The sequence below is a fragment of the Podarcis melisellensis genome, assembly GCF_964234715.1.
Source record: "Podarcis melisellensis genome assembly, chromosome: 12".
NCBI classification, from domain to species: Eukaryota; Metazoa; Chordata; class Lepidosauria; order Squamata; family Lacertidae; genus Podarcis; species Podarcis melisellensis.
This window is the reverse complement of record NC_138544.1, coordinates 40147896-40170525: the sequence shown is the minus strand read 5'-3', so window position 1 is coordinate 40170525 and position 22630 is coordinate 40147896. Positions and strand designations below refer to the sequence as shown.

The 22630-nt window shown below is 41.7% G+C and overlaps 1 protein-coding gene across 7 annotated transcripts; it reads right to left on the bottom strand.

The window, feature by feature from the left end:
- Window positions 1–1343: 1343 nt before the first annotated feature.
- On the bottom strand, window positions 1344–22302 carry YME1L1 (YME1 like 1 ATPase). Of its 7 annotated transcripts, none has more exons than XM_081931698.1 (21): window positions 22070–22302; window positions 19657–19788; window positions 18394–18556; window positions 17335–17433; window positions 15815–15924; window positions 14746–14893; window positions 14401–14484; window positions 12785–12867; window positions 12024–12114; window positions 10907–11059; window positions 9980–10112; window positions 8937–8999; window positions 8352–8464; window positions 7330–7485; window positions 6019–6170; window positions 4989–5115; window positions 4816–4889; window positions 3605–3691; window positions 3002–3136; window positions 2712–2812; window positions 1344–1627 (listed from the first exon to the last, which is right to left on the bottom strand). In XM_081931698.1, the coding sequence occupies exons 1-21, from the start codon at window positions 22100–22102 to the stop codon at window positions 1624–1626; spliced, it is 2241 nt and encodes a 746-aa protein (XP_081787824.1). In that variant the 5' UTR covers window positions 22103–22302; the 3' UTR covers window positions 1344–1623. The 7 variants fall into 7 exon arrangements, 6 of the variants coding, with proteins under 6 accessions (XP_081787824.1, XP_081787822.1, XP_081787823.1 ...); XM_081931696.1 differs by lacking the exon at window positions 22070–22302 and adding an exon at window positions 21639–21954; XM_081931697.1 differs by lacking the exon at window positions 22070–22302 and adding an exon at window positions 21639–21953 and having other exon boundaries at window positions 14752–14893.
- Between the last annotated feature and the right edge of the window lie 328 nt (window positions 22303–22630).

Here is a 22630-nt window from a genome sequence, read left to right as displayed (position 1 = left end):
GGCCAGTTCTGGGGTGATTTCTAATTCTTGTTTAGTTATTTTACATATTTCTCGTATGGCTGTTGTCCAGAATAGTTGGATTTTGGGGCATTCCCACATCATGTGGAGGTATGTGCCTGTGGAGGTGCACCCTCTCTAGCATTTTGGTGAGGTTCCTGGGCTTATTAGCGCTAATTTCCTTGGTGTTAGGTACCACCTGTAGGTGAGTTTCAGAGTGAGTTCTTTCCTTTTCGTTGATATGGATTTAAAGGGGGGTTTAGACCACATTCTGGTCCACTGAGTGGGGTTAATCTCATAGCCTATGTCATCCTCTCATTTTTTTTTTATATTAACGTCTACGGGGGTCGTGGGATGTTGTAGTAGTATGCATTTCTCTACCTACGGTTCCACATCTTATAACTCTAAAGTATTGTGGAATTTGTTTTGGGAGGAATCAGACATGGAGGAAAGGCATAATTTGATGAGCTCGAATCATCCCATGTATGAAGATAAGGCAATAGGGTCAGGGTCAGCCAAGCCAGTTGCTATGGCGACAGTCCAGCGCCACCTGTATAGGTCAGGCACCCCCAAACTCAGCCCTCCAATTGTTTTGGGACTACAGTTCCCATCATCCCTGACCACTGGTCCTGTTAGCTGGGGTGATGGGAGTTGTAGTCCCAAAACATCTGGAGGGCCGAGTTTGGGGGTGCCTGATATAGATGATGGAGGCATCTCTGCTCAGCTGTCCGGTGTCTTGTCCTGAGAGTCAGTCAGTGAGTGCTGTCGGAATCCGTGTTATGTCTTGAATTGCAACAGAAATACTTTCTACTTGTACATATCTTTATCTGCAAAGCCTACAAAGTGTATGAATATATCAAGTCCCAAACTGTATTACTGAAGCCTGATCTTCTGCAGCAGTCAAACTCTTTGGACCTTAAGCTGTCTCTCTGTTGTGACTGGAACTCAAGGCAACTTCCGCTGTGTGGATATCTCACTTCAGAATCCCAGCTTTTGTGAGGAATAGTATTAAATCTGGATAATCAGTAGGAACTATTGCTAATTAAAATTTTAAATTATTAGCATATATGGTAGCTAGGTGTGCAGATGCAGTTCAAATTTATAGCATGAAAGGCATATGATATTAATTTGCTGAGATGGAGCAGAGTCTGTTGTGTAATAGGGAACTTTCCATGGATATATTTTCCAGTTGATGGGAAGCCAGGGAATGTTGGGATTTTTTCCTCTCCTGTCTCCCCACTTGCATTATTTTTCTCTAACATGCTGAAGTAACAGCAAACAAATCAATTTTGAAGGAAACGAAAGAAAGATTCTTTGGAAATCCAATCCACTAAAAAAATTCCACATTTCGGTTAACTCTCAAATTTATTTACAGGTTTAAGATATGTTTTGTACACCTCAATTTACATAAGAGGGAAACCAGAGATAAAGCAATTTACAATGAGGAAAAGCTTTCTGCATAATTAAAACAAACCTTTATTGTCTTTAAAAAAGGTGCCACGCATGCCTTATTTGCACATCTTTCACTGTAAGTCACTACAAAGAGTATATTTGTAATGTGTCAGCATAGCAGCTTGGTATTCTGCTTTAAGACAGGGTCTTGAGGTCCCTCCATGTGTTACTAGATTAGCTGAATGGGAAAAGCAAAAAAAAAAAGAAAGTTGCACTGAAGTACTGGATTTGCTGAATGAAAGAATTCTTAAACCAAACCAATTCAAAAGTTAAGTACACTGTCAAGTTGTATTCACAGCAACGTCATGTTAGCACTAGTTTGAAAGTTCACTGCCAACTTTCTTCCATTCCCCCCACTGACTGGCACAAAACCTTTTCTCTTTTAAATGCCTATTTTGAATGGAGAAGTGTAGGGGTTAAAGTTGTGAGAATAACCCACCCATTGCCCATCCTCCCACAAAACACTAGTATTACTAGCAATTGTTTCTCACTCCACCCTAGCCCAACTCTTAGCATTTCAGAAGATAACTGAGCACATTTTACTGTTTGGGTACTATGTGCTCATAACCTGTGTTGAAGGACTTGAAGATTTCAAATAAAAAAAATGTATTTTTATTGGGGGAAATGGACTGATTTAAAAGGAACAAAAAGAGGAATCTAAACTACTCTCTGACTGATTCAATACGGGCTTCTAAGAAAATTGATGGAGCTCTCAAAACAGCCGTACACAATCTCATTTTTAAAAATCCAACAGGATAGCACCTTTCAGAGCAATGTAGTTATACCTCCATACCACTTAAACTAAACTGGAAGTGTCTTCTCAACTGACTCCGAAGAGGCAGTGCAATTCTTCATAGCTATTAAATTCCACTCCGTCCCGTCCCCCCCCGTCATGTGATCTAAAGGCCATCCAAACAGAAATCCCTATTATTTCTTTGCCCAGTTATTGCGCTCCAGGATTCCAACACCCTGGCATTTATAAGAAGACCAATGGGGGGGCAGAAGGCAGCTCTGTTACAGCAATGCCAGTTCCCAGCTTCCTGTAGTGTTATGTGACCTGCTAAATAAAATCTGTGGTTTTTTCCCCCTAAATGATGAGTGATGGTTTTATAAACTGTCCATGGAATTAAGACTAAACGGAGGTGTCATCCCCTCTGCAACTTGTAAATCCTGCAGCATTTCAAGGGATCTCAAGCCGCAAGATTGAACATGTTCAAGTCCACATGGAGCAATTAGCTAGGGAAGATATGTTAAGAACATACTATTCAGCATCAGTATTTGAGGTTTCCAAAGAAGCAGGATTCAACCCTGAGATCGTATTATCTATACTTGTGGGAACTTCTTTTGCTCCTGGCATCTCTTTCTATGGAAATACAAAAAGTTAGGTAAAATGTAACAAAAGCACACAAGACAAATTGCTTATCTTTAAGAAATGTGATTATTACCACACACACATCGGGGGGGGGGGGGGGAGAGCTACACTGCATAAGTAGACTACTGCATTCTTGCAAGTAATCCATTAGAACGCTTAACAAGGAAGTTATCATCTCACTTCTAGTTTTTTCCCCTCTAAAACAATCTGAATTTCTTTGGCATCCAAAGTCTCATAGGTCAGCAATGCTTCCGCTAAATTCTTGTGCTCTTTTGTGCGGTTCTTCAATATATTCTTCGCTCGTTCGTATGATTCCTATCACAGAATAAAAAAAACCACACACATTAAGGATCATTTGCAATGAAACTGGAAATCGAAGACATGTATTCTAAAAACTGTTTTAAGATTGACCCCTGAACTAATATTTTCAATAAAGCCACAAATATTCACATTTCAATTTTATTCTTGTATACTCATTGCAGAAACCAGACTCCATAAAATCTTTTAGTTTAAAACAAGTAAGAAACACGATGGATGGAAGGGAAAAATAAGGTAGATAAATAACTGAATATGAAAAAGGAATCTATTAGCAACAAGGAGCTAGAAGAACGTTCTATTGCTAGTAAGTGCTAAAGGAAGTTCCTGAACTTTTAACAGGACCATGAACTGAATTAGAATTTAGGCCATTTTTATGGTTTACTAGATATATACATGAAACCCAAGGAAAGGAAAACTTTATTCACCCAGTATTTATTCCAGTTATTCCATCACACTTTTTCTTACCTTTAAAAGCATTCTTATTTCTTGTTCAATTGCGGACTGGGTTTCGGGACTGAGTTTCCCTGTATCTGTGTAGGTCATGACACCAAGCTTATAGAAAGCAAAAGAAAGAGACAAGAGAAAGAGACATTTTACATTGCAATCGTGGTGCAATTTAACATCCCAGCAAATAATATCTACTGTGCTGCAACAGGCCCTCAAGGTGTCTGATATTTAAGCAGCTGTGGCTGTACACAGAAGTATCCCAGCACTATATCGCAGCTTTCTTGTTAAATCTGGATGGGAGGGAGCTTGTCAGCATAAATCTAATCATGTCTACTCAAAAGTTAGTCCCACTGTCAACAACTGGACTTGTTTACTCCCTGCAAGTGTATATGACTGCAGCCTTCGTCACCGATCACACATTTTGCAGAATAATCCTATTAAATTATTCACTATTAATTTTTAATCATCGCCTTAACTTGTTGCTTTTTAAAAAGATTACAAAGATCATGCATCTAAGAGAAATCTCACTATCCGTGATGACGGAAAGGAAGGGGCAGACCAGGAGGAAACAAAACATATAAGGGAATACAGGCAGAAGGAGCAAATGCTTTCTGGTGCTTGATTGAGCTCTCCCTATGGTATAGAGCAACCCCCCCCCCCTCAAATGTGCTGTGAAATGAACATGGCAGCGTAACATATACAGTAGCGGCTGGTGAGGTGCTGTGGGTGGGGCACAGCTGCTTTCCTGACTTCCAACACAGAGGGAAAGAGGTGGGGTGAAGCTTGGGGAGATTGGCTCCATTGTTCTGCACCAATTTAATACTCCTATCCTTCACCCCACCCCTTTTGGTAAGTGCCAGTGACCCTGGCACTTGGGTCAGGAGGGAGGCCAGGAGAGCAGCAGTGTCTCACTTATCACTACTACTTTGTCAAGTCCATACTGTAAATTGCTTTGTACAGTATAATCTCCAAGAAAAAAATGACAAAATGTGTTTCTTATTCACCCACGCTGTTCATATCTTTGATAATCCGTAAGGCTGAGTTGGTCACATACACATTTTCAATTTGTAACGTAAATTTCGCTTTATAATACACTGTCTAAAGATCCAGAGAGGGATAACAGCAATTTAATACAAGGGTCTGATACCACGTCCTGAAGGACTCCTAATCAATGCGGAGAGAAAAGAGGACAGCATCCAAAACTCAAACAGGAGATATTTAGATCTTACCTTCTCACTCATTCCAAACTTAGTCACCATGAGCCTTGCTATTTTAGTAGCATTGTCAAAATCACTAGAAGCCCCTAAATGAACAACAACAAAAGAAATTATACAAAAGTAATTCCAATTTAGAAGTTAAACATTTTGAATACTAATCTTGTTTCTTTCGGGGTTTTCCTGACCTGTTGTGATGTAATCACCCCCAAATATAAGTTCTTCTGCAACTCTTCCTCCCATGCTAACATCCATCTGGGCAAGCAGCTGGGACCTAGTTTCACTCCACCTGTCATTTTCTGGCAGCAAAGACACCTTTAATACAAAATTGTGTGAGCAGAGATTAAAGTTCATGGAAATAGCAAATTACACTTTGTAGTTGCTTTGACAATCTTGAAACAAAGGTGAGTTAGAGGATACTAACTGCAGTGATACTCTTCTGAGACATTTGTTGGTTTCTCTACCCCAAACTAAAACCTGCTTCCCAAAGAGTAGACACCTGCAGCCTTGCAGGCTCTGTCCAGACCTGTCATGGTCATGCAGTATCTTAGCGAGAAACAAATCAACAGCAACTTTTTGCTGATGGCCAATCTTGGCTTACCGTACACTAAAGGTAACAGCCCTTCTACACACAGGCCCTGCAGCAGGACTAGGGAACCTTCAACTCTGCTATGAAACAATTTTGTGCACGTATTTGGGCAATATAGTTTCAAAGTTCAAAATGCAGCAGAGCCAGATGAATGAATGTTTTCATCCACAATGTGGATGTCTTTTCTGAACTGACAGCACTGCAGGATGTATATAAAACATTTCTAAAATCACAATTATTATTATTATTTATTAAATTTGTATACCATCCTTCAACTGAAGATCACAGGGTAGTTCAGATCATAAAGATACAAAATGAAAACATAAAATACATAGCAAAACAAAAACAAACCAGTAAATCCTCCCTTCAAACACACATTTAAAAGGCCGCAGGATGTTAATCAGCCAAAGGCTTGGTTATAGAGAAACATTTTCGCCTGGTGCCTATGTAATGAAGGTGAACCTCCATTACAAATGCCACGGCAACCAACCAGGTTCTCATTTCAATTACATTATACTATAGAGATATATTGCCAGGTGTTTGATATCAGCTCTGTTGAAAAAGTAAAGCAGTAAAGTGGACAAAGCCTAGTCAAATGTGGGTATTCTCTACAAAATCAAAATCCTCACATGTCCGAGTGTTGGCCCTCGTGGCATAATGGTAGCTTTGTTGATTGGCATCGCATCTTTAGTATAGTATGCAATAATGGCATGCCCAGATTCATGATAGGCTGTAATTGTTTTATTCTTATCATCAATTTCTACACTTCTACGCTCAGGGCCTGAAATCAAAAGAAAGGAAATCACAGAAGCTGAAAAGTGATCAAATGCAAGCAGATGCTCCATTCTATTCATAACGCACACCCACAACCCTGTTTGCTTTTCTCACCACCATGCAGACACTGAAGTGGAGACTTAGTAGGCTCAGTCCTCACTGAACTGTTCTGAAGGGTTTTGTTGCTGCAGCTGTGGAAGCCGCCCCGGGTCTGAGCGCCAGCCTCGGCCGATGGGCTCTGTGCTGCCCTCGGGCACCACACCAAGGCCTCTGGGCCCTGGCGGTGGCAGAAGCAATCCCAGCCTGGCCAAGAAGGTGGCCCAGCGCTCATCTGCCCTCTTCTGCCGTGGACCCCCCAAGACGGGAGCCAAGGCCCCACCATCCTCCGTGGTCAAAGGGGACACGGCGGGATGGTCTCCTCGTGGCCACCTGCACAGCAAGTGGGTGGGCGAAGTGCACTGCCTGCGTACGGGAGAGCGAGCAGAAGAGCGTAGATGTGGGGACACCCTTGCCCGGAAGGTGCAGGGGCCAGGGAGAGTGAGCCCCCACCTCAGGGCTCTGGGAAGGGGCTGTCATGGCCCGGATTTAGGTTTGGGGGAGGGGAGTGGCTGGGGGAGAGAGAGAAGCCTCCTCCGCCACACGCGCAGTCCAGCCCGTCACTAGGTCTGGGGGATGGTCAACCGGCCCCCTTAAAAAAAAAAAAAGTTTGCTGACCCCTGGTATACAGGATGATGGGTCAAAGCAGGCACAGGCAAACTCCGGCCCTCCAGATGTTTGGGACTACAATTCCCATCATCCCTAGCTAACAGGACCAGTGGTCAGGGATGATGGGAATTGTAGTCCCAAACATCTGGAGGGCCAGAGTTTTCCTATGCCTGGGTCAGAGGATTCAAGGTTACAGAAACCAAATAAACCTTTGGGCCTGTTTCCAGGAAATTTTAGGCACACATTCAGGTTCTGAAACACGCTTCCTCAAAGGCAAGCTATGTTTAGGTTCCTTATGTTTCCATGTCACAAGTAGGGTTCCTTACCTCTGAACTTCAAGAACCCAAAAACCCTCAGTGTAGCATGTAAGCGCTGTATTGTTAACTTAACTCCAATGAAGTGCCCAAGGTCAAAATACTTACCTTGCTGAATTCAGAAATTCAAATTCAGAAATAGCCTACCCATAAGAATTTTGTCCTTTGAGAATTCCAGCTCCTTCATAGTAACCATATCCTTCCCATCAACCGCAGCTTTCAATGCAGCTTGGTTCACTAGGTTTTCTAACTCAGCTCCAGAAAATCCTACCGTTCCTCTTGCAATGATTTCTGCATCAATAGCTGCAGTAAAACACACACACAAAGTCCTATATCAGCCTAATCTGAGAAATTAATACTATTCTTTAAATCTGCTTTTCACATAATCACAATATGGATCAAGAACAGAGCACTGATTTATTCAAGCAATACTGTAAGCAGAATCAAAGACTCTGGCTCCCACTGGTGACAAGATTCTGAATTTCAATCACAAGCATGTAATAACTAGGGGTTTTGTGTGTGGGCCAAAAACTGGAGTGAATTGGGGGTTTTCCTCCCCTCCTCACATCAAAGTACAATGTTAATAAACCGACAGATCAGAGCCTCTACGAAATCTTGTGTTGCTGTGTTTCTATACTTTTCTTTACCTTATAGCTCCATATTTTCCTATATGTTTGTGGACACTGAAAATAGTGAGGCTGTCCAAAAGGTTGCCTATGGAATACTGAAGAGCTTGGAATTGTTCTTTGCTAAAGCACATCAACAGTTATGCTTTCTTTATTAAGAAGTTATTCCCTATCCACCACCACCCAATTAGATTGTGGGGTGGGGTGGGGGTGGGAATAAATCTGTTTTACTCCCCCCACTTCTCAAAAAGCCCCTGGTCCTATTTGCTTGCAATTTAGCATGCTTTAATCCACTGGAATAGCTCACGTGCCCTAAATTTCATCCACTTTGGCCAAAAGAGGGAAAAAGCTATAGCCATTTCAGATTCCTCAGTATGGGGAACAGAGAGATTTGTTTTATTCAAGGCGATCCAGAACTCAAAACACAGATCTAAATTAGGGAAGTCACAGAGCGACTTAGAAACAGATTAAAATTTACAGCCACTCTACAACAACTTTCTGTATCACCTGCCCCCAAGATAACAGTTGCGTATTTATACTTACATTCATCATACTTTATTTTATTCAGGTACCATTTCAGAATCTCTGTTCGGCCCCTGACATCTGGCCTGGGGACTGTAACTTGCATGTCAAAGCGGCCAGGACGTATCAAAGCACTAATTGGGGAGGAAAAACAATTCTGTGAATGATTCAATATATTTAAGATCCTTGCTAACCAGATGACTTAAAAGTTTTTTATTTTTTTTAAGAGTTAAGAACATGATGGGGTAAAGTGAGCAGCTAATATATTTCTGACCTACTAAAGATTGTTTCACACAAGCCAATAGCCTCCACACAACCCTCCTTGGATTACAGGAACCCCCAAGGCAAAAGGTACTTTATGAACCAACACTTCATAGATACATTCTGGCTGCCGTTGCTGTCATTTTTGCTGTTCCTGATAATGATAGCTAGAAGGGGCTAGTCCTTCTGAGTGCTGCCTTCAAAGATAAAAATATAGACATGATGCAAGAATAGTACCATGTAAATTTTAATAGCTATTACTGACCTACGCTTTCAAAATCATATATGCACAAAATCAAACCATGCAAAGTTACGTTTTATGCATATATACGCACACACACATACTTATCTAAGGCTTCAGGGAAGTTTGTTGCACCAATGATAATGACGCCTTCGTTGGGTTTAAAGCTAGAGAGAGAGAGAGAGAGAGAGAGAGAGAGAGAAAAAAAAGAGAGCTTTTGTTAATATACTTCGGTGTGAAGAGTTTCTCTGTTCTTACAATGAGTACAGCAATGTCCATGCAGTCCGGTGAGGGCTTAACGCACACTGCAAGCCCTTTATTGGGCATGACTCAAAGCAATCTAAGGCTCCAGAGTGGGGCTCATCCATTTGTTTGGAAATCTGCAACCATGCCAGAAGAATACTAGTAAGAATGTAAGAGCAGACTTGCTGGACCAGACCAAAGGTCCAGTGAATCAAAATCCCATTTCCAAGAACAGCTAGCTGGATGCTGCTAGGAAGCCTCGTAGCAAGGCATGCCCTCCCATTTTTTGCCCCTCAGCAACTGGTATTCAGAGAACTCAGAATCTATCCTCTTTCCATGCCTGCCCATCTTATGGCTGCAAATTTGAAAGCTTAGTTAGGAGTGACATGTCCTAAATCTGGCTTAGAAGTGATCAAGGCAAACAGCTCGATGAAACAGGCTTGTAGGTAGGATGTAATTAGAGACACCAGCCCAAAGCATGATCAGTAGACCTGCCACTCTAGTGTAACCACCAAGGCATCATCCCTACTAACTAAACTATGCTATGCTGTGCACCTAGACAATCCTTGCCTGCATACCAACCACTTTGTGCCCTGGTCAAAAAAAGAAGAGGGTGCTGCAAGCTTACCAACTAGTTGGAATAGCAGCATCAGTATAAACTGTATGGCTGCTGGGCAGTGTAGTAATCTGGGGTTTCCCAGGGCTTGGCTACCCTGATGTATAGGGTGATACCAGACATTTAAACATGCCTTAAATGGCTATGATATTCTTTCCAAGTGACATATCAGATTTCAAATTATTTTACTGCTTGGGGGGCCACACACCTCTCCCTATGAACCCCACTTATTTTGATGTTCATATATAACAGATAATGCCTTGGCTCAGAAAGAAAATTTGTATTTACCCATCCATTTCAGCAAGGAGCTGATTTATGGTCTGTCTTGAGTAGGGATGCATTGGAGACTCTATCCTTTTGCCACCAACAGAATCCAGCTCATCAATGAATATAACACATGGTGCATTTCCTTTGGCTTCCCCTAAGAATGCAACATGTCAAATTTATTTCTTCATACTACAAACACCCTTTTGTATTGTTCACACATTTCTAATATGAGATTCACAAGTTTATTCTGGCTACCCTCATGAATTGCACTTTTCCAGAAAAATAGCTTTTCGGTGTCTATACTGCTATTTTAGCTAGAAAACAGTCAAAAGGAAAACAACTGTTCTCTGAATTAGGGATAAAACAATGGGTCCATGATAAAGGTCCAGACTGGAATGAATGTATACATACGTATATTGGGTTACAACTGTTCAGACTTTTGATATAATGATAATAATAAGAGAATGTTTTTGAATTTTCCTGATGCCTGCTAGAGCCTTCTTTATTTTAATAGAGAGCTTAGACTCTCTATTAAGAGCATTTATTCAATAAGAAACTGCTAGATTTCAAAGTGTGTTCATCCACACTCCTGAAATAAGGGTTTTCCCAGCTACTCTGAGCGACTGCCAACAGGTTAAAAATACATTAAAACATCAGATACTAAAAACTTCCCTAAACAAGGGTGCCTTCAGATGTCTTCTAAAAGTCAGATAGTTGTTGACTTTTGACATCTGATGGGAGGGTGTTCCAGAGGGCAGGCGCCACTACCAAGAAGGCCCTCTGCCTGGTTCCCTATAACCTCACTTCTTGCAATGAGGGAACCGGCAGAAGGCCCTCGGAGCTGGACTTCAGTGTCCGGGCTGAACGATGGGGGTGGAGACGCTCCTGCAGGTATACATGTCTTCATGAAAACAGCCAATCTTCAAGGGAAAACTAAGTTGTACTCACTAAACAAGTTTCTGATACGACTGGCTCCAACACCAACAAACATCTCGTCAAATTCTGATCCAGAGGCATAATAGAATGGAACATCAGCTTCTCCTGCCACAGCTCTAGCAAGAAGAGTTTTGCCAGTTCCAGGTGGTCCGACCAACAGAATACCTAGGGAAAGAATGAAATAAAATTATGACAAAGCATACGGAGAACTGATTATCACCCATGTTTACCCCAATTTTTATAATTTCTCAACAAGTGATTCTAGTCACTGCAGATTTCAGCCCAGCTAGGAGGACAACGAAGCAGGCTAGGGATGTGGATCTGGCAGGTATTTAATATAAGGGCAGGACCACCCATCTGTCTATCACCTAACATCACAATGTCAGGTGACACGGCACTTCCAACCCCAACAATCAGCTGACTGTCAGGATTTCAAAGCATCACCCAGGGCTTGCAAAGAACCCTGTGCTGCTCTTTGTAAACTTCAGAAGCCCTTTTTGGAAGAGCCCAGCTACCTTTTTAGCAGCCCACACCGGTTCTGATATCATACATGATGTCAGGTCATTAGGCTGTTGGGCCAAATGGCAAAGCTTAATTAGGCCCAAAGGCCAGAGGTTCCCCACCCAATACAAAGAGTATACATAAAGAAAATCTGGACAACAAACACACTCCCCTGCGTGAAAAAGGTTAATTCACAAGAGTTACAAAAGGGGAGGGGTGAACTAAATACAAATTTAAAAGACACAAAGGGCAGAGCAATCCAAAAAGAGGAGTAGCAAAGGTGGACAAACTGCCTTTTTCTATGCCTGCTTTGGATATATTCTTCCTTTCCCATTGCAGTTTTCTTTTTTTAGTTTCCTTCCCAGTATGTCAGGACTGGTATAATTTATCCCACAATGCAGGGGTGTGTTGGAGGAGTGAGGGGACCCTGTGAAATGCCTCTGACGGTGGAGGAATACCTGCTGTAGGATTTTAACGATGTTCATGAAAGAGGCACATGAGGTTACATATCCCTCTCAGGAACAACACATTATTACCTGCCTCATATACATCAAATAGGACTGCAATGTAACAAGTGGGATGAACACCCCATGAAAGCACCTGTCAATAATCAAAAGCTCACACTTACCTTTAGGAAGTTTTCCTCCCAGTACAGTAAATTTCTGAGGATTTTTCAAGAATTCTACCACCTCTTGCAACTCTTGCTTTGCTTCTTCAACCTTCATCCAATTAAAATTTAAAAATAAATATATTATGTCAACATTTTTAAAAAGACCTGTTTTATAATTTGGCCAAATTAGCTTTAGGTAGACTTATGGTCACAATCCTGAGCTATTTTTAAGCACAGCCAAAGGCTCATGCGCACCCCAAGTATAACTTTTTTTCTTTTAAAATGCAAGGCCCCCTGCTGTATAGTCAGCTGGCCTGGAAACTCCCACGCTTCCCAAAGCAGTTTGCCCTGTGGCAAGAGGAAGGCTGCTATTTTAAGAAAGTAAAGTCCGAAGTCCCACTGGACAACAGACACAGAACTACACTGGTCTCTGGCCTATGTTTATTTAACATAAAACATTTACTGAAAAACCAAGGCACACAGTTAATAACATATAAAGTGGTACCTTGAGTTAAGTACTTAATTCGTTCCGGAGGTCCGTACTTAACCTGAAACTGTTCCTAACCTGAAGCACTACTTTAGCTAATGGGGCCTCCTGCTGCTGCCGCGCTGCCGGAGCCCAATTTCTGTTCTCATCCTGAAGCAAAGTTCTTAACCTGAAGCACTATTTCTGGGTTTGTGGAGTCTGCAACCTGAAGCGTATGTAACCCGAGGTATCACTGTATTACATAAATGAATTTCAATTCAATAGTTGGTGGACATCAAGCATTTGAACTTACCCCTTTGACATGTTCAAAGGTAACATTTTTCATCTGAATAGGGTCCACAGCTGCATCAAGCCCAGAAGTTGTTCGAAAACGCACTAAAAGCAAAGGTTAAAACAGATTAATGTACTGACAAGTCGTTTTGTCAGTATCATTTGTCATAGCAATTTTTGCGCCTACCAATGTTAAACTAAGCATTTCTTTAAAAAATAAATTCTTTAGTTCACGTGTATCGTACTCTTACGTGTGGCTCTCAGAACTGACTATGCCCACATCTGTTTAGCTGCAGTAATGATTCAGCATCTAATACTATCAGGCTATTCACTGAGGCCCAGCTAAACAGATATTTATACCTATAAAGACTTGTGCAGTGTACCCCCAAGCCCATCTCCAACATCTGAATCATATCACCTGCACACCAAATCTCTACAATGAGGAACTCTCAATGATCCATTACTGAACTCACTGCCAAAGCTTCTGGAAGAAATGCAAGAACTTAATTGGGTTGGAAGAATGTTGAAGAAATATCCATAGATGGAATTCTATGACACACTAGATCTATACAAATCTTTCTTTAAAAATAATGGTCTGATCTGAGAAACTAGAGGATTCCAATCGAGAACCAAGGTACGACTGTGTTGAAAAGCAGTAGGAGACACAACTTCTTAGGCTGCTAAAACTAACTATTCAACTGTCCTAAGAAAAGTGAGGCCTATGAAATGTTCTTGTTCAAATTTTACTAAGATATATTTCCCCAACTATTACTCAGAGAAAAGAACACTAGATGTTTTCACCTGGAGTAGCGTACACCACTTTGTGAGTTCATTCAACTTGTGATTTTAATCTAGACTTAAAATAACAGACTAATAATAATAATAATTTTTATTTATACCCCACCCTCCCCAGCCAAGGCCGGGCTCAGGGCGGCTAACAAACTATAAGAAAAACAAGTTGAATGAATACAACTTAAAAACAAGATTAAAATACAACATTAAAACATAAAAATGCAGCCTCATCACAGGAGGAGAAAGGAAAAAGAGGGAGAGGGAATCAAATTGACTTCAAGCCAAAGGCCAGGCGGAACAACTCTGTCTTATAGGTACTGCAGAAAGAAATCAGATCCTGCAGGGCCCTGGTCTCATAGGACAGAGCATTCCACCAGGCCGGAGCCAGTGTTGAAAAAGCCCTGGCTCTGGTTGAGGCTAATCTAACTTCCTGAGGGCCCAAGACCACTAGGGTGTTGCTATTTATGGACCTTAAGGTCCTCCGTGGGGCATAGCAGGAGAGTGGTCCTGTAGGTATGAGGGTCCTAGGCCATGAAGGGCTTTAAAGGTCAAAACCAGCACCTTAAATCTGACCCTGTACTCCACCGGGAGCCAGTGCAGCTGGAAAAGCATTGGGTGAATATGCTCCCATGGCAGAGACCCCGTGAGGAGCCTCGCTGCTGCATTCTGCACCCACTGGAGTTTCTGGGACAGCTTCAAGGGCAGCCCCGCATAGAGCGAATTACACTAGTCAAGCCTGAAGGTGACCGTCTTATGGATCACTGTGGCTTACAAAGCAAATCAGGAAATGAAAGATTAAAGAAGAATGAAAAGTTAACAAACCAGTATCCATAAAGGGCAATTTACCAGATAAAAAAGGAGTTTTTGACAATCCATAAAGGCCAAGCAGAATCAGAACAAGGACAAAGAAACGGTTTCGTCTTATGGAATCTGAAGAAGAAAAATATATATTAGGCAAACAATTTTTGTACTGTATAAAATCCAAGGAAACTGAATCAGCTAGACTAACTGATAAGGGGATGACATTGTGGGACAATGACAATGAAGAACCTGCTGCCTAATTCTTATTTTTCTACCATATATGGATACCGCACAAAGGGGGTTCATTTACTGTGTATTTTAAATGCGACCTGTAACACCATTCTAACACCGCATATACAAAACAGAACACTTTGAATAAGACAAACAAACCATTACGTTGATTGAGTGACTGTGCTTTCAAAAAGCCCTCTGCAAATCCAGTCTTAAAGGCATCTTGTTGAGCTTCAGGTATCTTTTTTGTTTTCATTAGTTTATCTACACTTTCAACATCAGGTCCTCTATCTCTCAGTAGGAGACCCTAAGGAGTTGATGGAGAAAACACTTGCATTAGTTTTTAAACCAGGGGTCAGATTTTTGGGCACATAATAAGAATAGCCTGCTGGATCAGGTTACCTATTCTCACACCCTGTTCTCACAGTGGCCAGCCAGATGCATGTGGGAAACAGAGGACAGAACATGAGCAGAAGAGCACTCTCCTCTCTCTTAAGGTTCAGCATGCATTGACCTTTTCAATTTTTATATGAATGGATATGCTACCACTTGCAAGGAAAAGGCTTGCAAGTGCATCATGCGGGGTGAGAGCCAACCTTGTGGCAGTGGATATGACAAGACTTCCCTTTTCTGTCCTTCACCTTGAAGCACCCCCTCCTGCTCGGGACGGGAGAACCCTCCAGAGCAGGAGACCAGAGTGGGCAGGAATGGAAAGTTGGTGTGAGCAAAACTCTTGTTGTACAAGCAGATTACTGTAACTGGACAGCACCCTAGAATTCTGTACAGCAATTCAAATAATTACAGTGAAATCTCACTATCCATCAGTCTCCAGGACATTCTTTGTCTGTTGGATTTTACAGTGCTTGGATTACAGTACCATTCAGCTGAAATTGTTAACATTCTAGATGTGAAAAAGTATATAGTCATTTACGTATTTCAGAAGGATTCTGCTTGTATACCTCCTATCAGCAATTATCCCTTTTACCCATCTTTTCCTACATCAGCTTTCTAACAACCTAACTACCATCATGATTCATAAATCCCTTATCTCTTCCTGATCCCTCCCTTTCAATCCCCTTTTACCTGTCCTCAATTACTTCAGTCTACAAACACCTGAGAAGAGGGACTTGGCTTCCAATTTTTAAATGGGTCAGGTATTTTTTAAGACACCATATAAAACAGGCATCAGAAGAGGTTATGATCGGAACACACAAATCTTTAGACTTGCCTTTACAAATGAGGGCGCTACATTTTCTGTTTCTGTTAATCGTTCTGATGAAGACTGCAGCCGTCTTGCTCTTGATTTCAGTGTCTTAAAACCTCGTGTCTGAATAAAACCTTAAAACACATAACACATTGTTTCAAGATAACGTAAGAGAAATTCTTATGCAAATTCTTTCCTTACTTAATTTTTTAGTGTAAGTCGTGAAACACAGAGTATGCAAAGAGCCAAACACCAGGTTCTGTGCTTTTGGTTGTGGGTGTCTGTGTTTTGAGTAGTTCCCCCAAAACAGTACTCCTCCATGCTGTACACAATCACATACAAAAATATCTGGAGTTTCAAAGCAGCTTAATACAGCACGGGAAAAGGGAAGGGGCTGCTGTTCAAATTTGAAAATTCAGCCCCCCATTAAGCACCCTTCAGGCTGCTCTTTGTATCCCAGTTACAGTGGTGCCCCGCAAGACGAACGCCTCGCAAGACGAAAAACCCGCTAGACGAAAGGGTTTTCCGTTTTGGAGGCGCTTCGTAGAACGAATTCCCCTATGGGGTTGCTTCGCAAGACGAAAAAATCTTGCATCCCCCCGCGAGTTTTTTCCGCTTTTTCCGCCCTTTTCTTAAGCCGCTAAGCCGCTTATCAGCTGTTCCGCTGATAAGCCGCTTAACAGCTGATCGCTGGAAGCCGCTTGACAGCTGTAGCGCTAATCCGCTAAGCTGTCAATGGGCTTGCTTCGCAAGACGAAAAAACCGCTATACGAAGAGCCTCACGGAACGGATTAATTTCGTCTTGCGAGGCACCACTGTATGTTATTTAAAAGAATAGCAACACTCGCCATCCTATAGCAACAACAATTCACTCTATTCAAGCAAGCAATTTTTAAGGACATTTTGGAAATGTATACGTTCTAAGATCTTGCTAAATACAGAACATTCATATGTACAGAAGCTCCTGTGGAGTCTCCAAACTTCGTAGAAACGGCAAATAACAGACAAATAAGAGTACCTGCATCAGTTGCAAGTCAGGCAATTGCTAGTTAGGTAATACTAACTCCCTTCCCTTCAATAAAGTTCAGTCAAGAATTCTAAACTTGTGAGAAACAGAAATCCGAGAACTCTTGACTGTCACTACATGTGTTACATTAAGCACTGGCAATGAAAGTAAAATTTCAAAAATCCAACTAATTATTATGACTACTGAGTGAAGATAATAATATACTCTAAATATGTTCAAAGGCAAAATACTTCCATCTATATCATACAAATTATAAGTAATTTTAGAGAGTTGGATCCAGAGTTGTCCCATTCTCAGCCTCCAGGTCCACCTCCTGTGAAGCAGGGATAAGTTCCAACCCTCTGGAACAGCTTTTCAGAGGCACAGGAATTAGTCAGGGAGAATAACCACCTTCCTCTAACAAGCATCACATGAGCAGAGTTCCACTGATGGGAACTCAGGATTCATCTTGTAGTATATACTACGTTCTTCAGCCAGATAAATCAATTTAATCAAGAAGAATATTCTTACTTCATACCTGGCCAACGCCGAAGATCTGAACATACACTCTGGAGGGGGCTAGGATGCTGTCTGTACAGGTAAGATGAGCGCAAGACACTAAAGACATCTGCGAAACCTAGGGAGTTGCCATAAAAACATTATTATTATTTTGCAATCACTAAGCTAAACAATGGCTTTAGAAAAACTTTATAGGTTTAAAATATTTTACAGGATAAAATGAGTCTCCAAAATCTATTTCAAAACATATATAACTTAAATAAACTTCACATTTTTAATTTCATTTGAGAGTTAATCAGTCTGATTCACTCTCAAATGAACATGCTGATCCTATCCACATTTATCTGTGAGTCCTGCTGTGCTTAACAGAGCTTCCTCTTGGGAACAAGATTGCTTTCTGTATTCCTAGGCTGCAAATAATATTTTATTCAGTCGCTGTAATACTATGAAAAGCAGCCCTGAAAAAAGGTCCACAAAAATGTTTACTAGCCCACACTGAACTACGTTGGTACTTAATAGTATGTCAACAGCCTGTAAAACAAACACTTATGTAACTATATAAAAGCTCCAGTACTCAGTTGCCTCAAGAAAGTTCTTACTCACCATTTGAAATCAGGGAAGTGGTTCTTTACATGTCTAAGTTCAGGTACAGTCCCATATAGAATTAAATGGGTGTGCACACATTCTTTGCATGTTTCTTATTGCTCTTAACTATGGCCACTGATGTGAGCAATATGTGTTTTATGTCTAATAACACAATTGTGCAACTACTTTGTGGTGCACAAATCCATGTTTGTTGCTCTGCCCACTTCTGCCTCTAATCTTGCTCAGCAGAGGCATGACACGTACACACTCCTACATCCACCTGAAGGATGCCCAGAAGGGAAAGAGGATTCATGCTGAAATGTCTTTGCCATCCCTGCATTACAGGGGCCTCATAGAAGAAATAAGCATGGAAATGAAGCCGAAAGCAAGCATCTCACTGGAACCATATATTAAGAGGTGGGATGTGATGCTGCCTTGGCTTCAATTCAGCAAGTGATTCAACTTTTCGCTGCCATAAGATCCTAAGACATACCATACTTATTTTCAAAGAAGGACTGTGCAGATATATACGATGTTTGCCAGTGTGAAGAGATTTTGTTTTCTACACGATAGCCAGGTAGTAGCCTGTCCACTAGTTCATCAAACTGGCTAGCTTTCAAGTCAGAAAGTCCTAGGTCTTGTATATTAAGTACTGGCTGTAAAAAGAACAGATGAAGAATGGAAATGTTTAAGAACATCAGATTACTCAAAACAAGAAAAAGAGAAGAAATGTCCAATTATTATGATTCTAAAAAGGGTCCCCAAAGTAGAAGCAGATTGGAACACACACACTTTTCCCATTTCATTCCCGCAAGCCCCAATCATTAAGGCTATTCAAAATATCAACTTATTTCCATCAACTGTTTAAACTGTGCAATCACTAATTTCCAAAATATAATTTCTAAGTTGAAATCACTGCTCTTTACTCAAAGAAAATGAAAGCAGTATCTACGTACAATAAAAGCCTTTATTTGGTGCAGCTTCAAACACCAAGAAATTATCATTGACCTTATTGCAAAATATACATCGCTAATTCATATTGAAGGGCTGTAGCTCTACAGCAGTCATCCTCGTAAACTAACAGTTTCAAAGAGCTATAATTTCTGCTGTAACTGGCAATACAATCCTATGCATGTTAACTCTGAACTTTATTCTCAGGTAAATGCATGCAGGACTGCAACCCAACCCCATATTTCTAGATTCAGGTAGGTAGCCGTGTTGGTCTGCCGTAGTTGAAATAAATAAATAAAATCTTGAAAAAGATTATTAAAAAAACACTTCCAAAAAAAATTCTTTAAAAGAATCAAGTCCCTAAAAAAGAGGTTTTTGTTCTTAAAAAGTCTTTAAAAGAATCCTTCCAAAAAAATTAAAAAATTGTCCAGTAGCACCTTAGAGACCAAGTAAGTTGTCTTATTCTTTAAAAAGGCAACTTCAGCAGAACAGGGTAATAAATTTAATAAAAATTATCATTATATTTGTAACTGCAGTGCACAAAAAATATTTAATCAGCTGTGCACAAATGAATACTTGCATATCAGGAAATTCTCTATTTTCAAAACTAAGTGGGGAGATTTGTATATAATAATAATACTCCATCTGGATTGTTCCAGAACAGTATAGAATACTAAAAGGAGTATCAAACTTCGCTTTATAAGATTCCTTTTTATGCCACATGTAAGGCACCAAGCAAATTTAAATCATGCTAAATGATACACAAACACAAATAAACCTATCACTCCTATCAGAGAATTCTTACCTCATTATTCTGTACCTCATGTTCGGGTGCTGCTTCCTTTTGTACACACTGGGTAGATGGTGTAGCAAATGATGGAGCTGGAGTTATGGGTGAATGGAAGGCATTGATGAGATGACTCAATGGAACTGTGACCTAGTATAAAAGAAAGTTTAAGTGAAAGCACTATCTTTAAAATTACTACGTTAATTTAATCTGAACAGAAATCATTTTTCCTTTTTTTTAAAAAAAACACCCAATGCTTTGGGCATGTTTTCTATAACACAAAGCAACAACTTTTTTAAAAGAATAAACATATTATTGCAAGGAAATAGTTAATTTCCTTCAGTACCAAGAAACCAGTGCCCTGCTTATTAGGAGAAACAGCCTCTCGCAAATTTCCTGATATTTACAAAAAGGCAGGGTTCAATGTAATTTAGTATTCTTTCTGTCTAGCTGTGCATTCAGCAGTACTTAAAGAAGAATCGATTTCTACTGTTTTTGCTTCAGGGCTCATCTCTCCTTGGCTTTTCTTCTGATCACAAGAAATTGCTTAAGTGCATAAGCTTCAACAAAACAGAACATACAGTGGTACCTCTAGTTACGGGCTCAATCTGTTCCGGGGTGCCGTTCGCACCCCCCAAAAGTCTGCAACTAGCGCACGGTGAAACCTGGAAATATACACTTTCAGGGTTGCCGTGTTCATATCCTGAGAACACGCAACACATAACAAGAGGTATGACTGTACTTTTAAAACAACATCACATTTCTTTACATATCACACTAACTGGAAACTTGACATACCTGTTTTGTGCCCCATCTTGCTTTCATCAGTCCCCCAACTCTAGTGCATGATTTAGTGCCCCCCCCCAAAGCATTCTACATAGGAATGCAATAAATGTCATCCATGGACAATGTTACATCATGCAAAATTCTTCAAAAAGGCAACTAGTCATACCTCGGGTTATAGACGGTTTGGGTTGTGCACCGCGCCGAACCGAGAAGTACCAGAACGGGTTACATCCAGGTTTTGGTGCCTGCTTGCGCAAAAACGCCGAATTGCAACTCACGCGTGCGCAGATGCAGCGCTACGGGTGCGAACACTGCAGGTTGCGAACACTGCAGGTTGCGAACGTGCTTCCCGCACGGATCATGTTCACAATCTGAGCGTCAACTGTACAGTATTAGATAGGAAGGGTACAGCTGCTTTTCTGAGATTTCTGATTTTCTGAGATTTCTGCTTTTATGACATTAAACTTGACAATGTAGCATCAATTTAAACCATATAAAGCATTCACGGACGATTAGCCTACCAACAGTTGCTAGCCATGACAACTAAAAATAATCTTCTAAATTTTGTAAAATGAATAATAAAATTCTTTATTCTCTACTGTACACCAACCCAACTGACCTTTAAACCCAAGACCTGCCTACCTAGAACTTGTGTGTCTAACAATGCTATTAAGGAAAAGTTTAAGGGCTTGGGCTTTTTTTTAGTTCAGAAGAAAGACAATTAAGCAGGTAGGGCAAAACGAAGATTCATAATTTTATTAGCATTTGATAAAGTTCAATAGCCCCACTATTCCCCCAAACCTGTTTCAGAGGGTTTATTTTTTGATAGGGAAGGGGCCCCCAGTGCAGATGTGGAGGGTTGTGTGAGGAAAGGGGTTGAGAGAAGTCCATTTGCATGACACTGAATGTCACTCGGTAAGGTGCATGGATATTACCATATTTTTCCATCTATCAGACGCTCCCATGTATAAGACGACCCCCATTTTTTGAGCCCCAAATTAAGAAATAAATATTTTAAACATTCCGTGTATAAGATGACCCCCAATTTTAAACTTAAAAAGTTTTGGGGAAATATAGTCTTATACACGGAAAAATACAGTAATCTGTCCCTTTTCTAATGGGGTCTAATAAAATTCACAAGCACCAGCGTCCGAGCTGGCAAATGTAAATAATACGTTACGGTTTAGTTTCCAAAGACATGCTGCGCTGATTACTTTTTTTAGAGGGGAAGGTGATAACATTGAGAACGGCGCCGCGACCCACGGAGATTTTAAACACGGGTGGCTAAGCAGAACCTCCATATTCAGCAGCAGCAGAGCCCTGGATATTCGATACTAGGCCAATCCACCGTCCTCCGGAGGCTGTTTGCGGGCTTCGTGAGAGGAAGCTGTCTGTTCAGAAACAGGATCCAGCTGGGCTCTTCTTGTAGGGTCGCGAAACCTCGACTCGCTCCCGAGAAAAGCCGGAACGAAACCCTAAGTGGCCGGGCAGCCGGCGGCCACTTCTCCTTCCGCCCCAGATCTCTTTCCCGCGGCCGCCGGCGACATCTTGGGCCCGGCTCTCCCAGCAGCCCGAGTAGCTACGCAGAACAATAGCTGCTCCTCCCGGAGCGAGACTCCCCGCCCTCCCCCCGCCAGGCCTTTACCTGAGGCTGCACCGTGGTGGAGAAGGAAAACATCGTCGCCACTTCCGGCCCCGCAGGCGGACCGGCCCGCTCTCCGCAACCTCAGGCCGGGGCCTCGCTTCTCGGCCCTTCCGGGCTCTTCCTGGACAGGGGGGAAAGGGGAACTCGGAGGCTACTCCGCTCTCATGGAAAATGGCCGCCTCCTGCCGCCGGCACAGCCCGCGACGAACCCGACGCGAACGCTCGTCCACTAGCCCGGATGTGGGCGGCCCAGGAAGAAGTGCTTCCGGGTCACCCGCAGGTCTCTCCCCTTTTCTTAGCCAACGTGGAGCGGCGCTTAAGACTCACCGGGGAGTTTTGAGTGCGGGATGGATGCGCCGTTGGGGTTCCTAGAGCTAGGTGGGGTGCAGAGGAGCAGCTCGTATTGCTTGCTAATGCTTTTCCTACCGAGAAACCTCACTCAGGCAACCCAGCTGCACGGCCTGCATTATTATCATTGTTAAAGAGCATAGCAGGAACATAAGAGGGCAGTGTAGTGATTAGGATGTCAGATTAGGACCTGGGAGTCCAAGGTTCCAAACC

What these genes read in the sequence shown, in the direction of transcription:
- YME1L1 (XM_081931696.1), bottom strand. Translation starts at nt 21,725, where the DNA reads ATGGAGGTTCTGCTTAGCCACCCGTGTTTAAAATCTCCGTGGGTCGCG. An exon ending in AGATCTTCGGCGTTGGCCAG is followed by an intron (nt 15,925 to 17,334) that starts GTATGAAGTAAG and finishes ATGTGTTTTAAG; the next exon opens with GTTTTATTCAGACACGAGGT. An exon ending in GTCACTCAATCAACGTAATG is followed by an intron (nt 14,485 to 14,745) that starts GTTTGTTTGTCT and finishes TTTCTTCTTCAG; the next exon opens with ATTCCATAAGACGAAACCGT.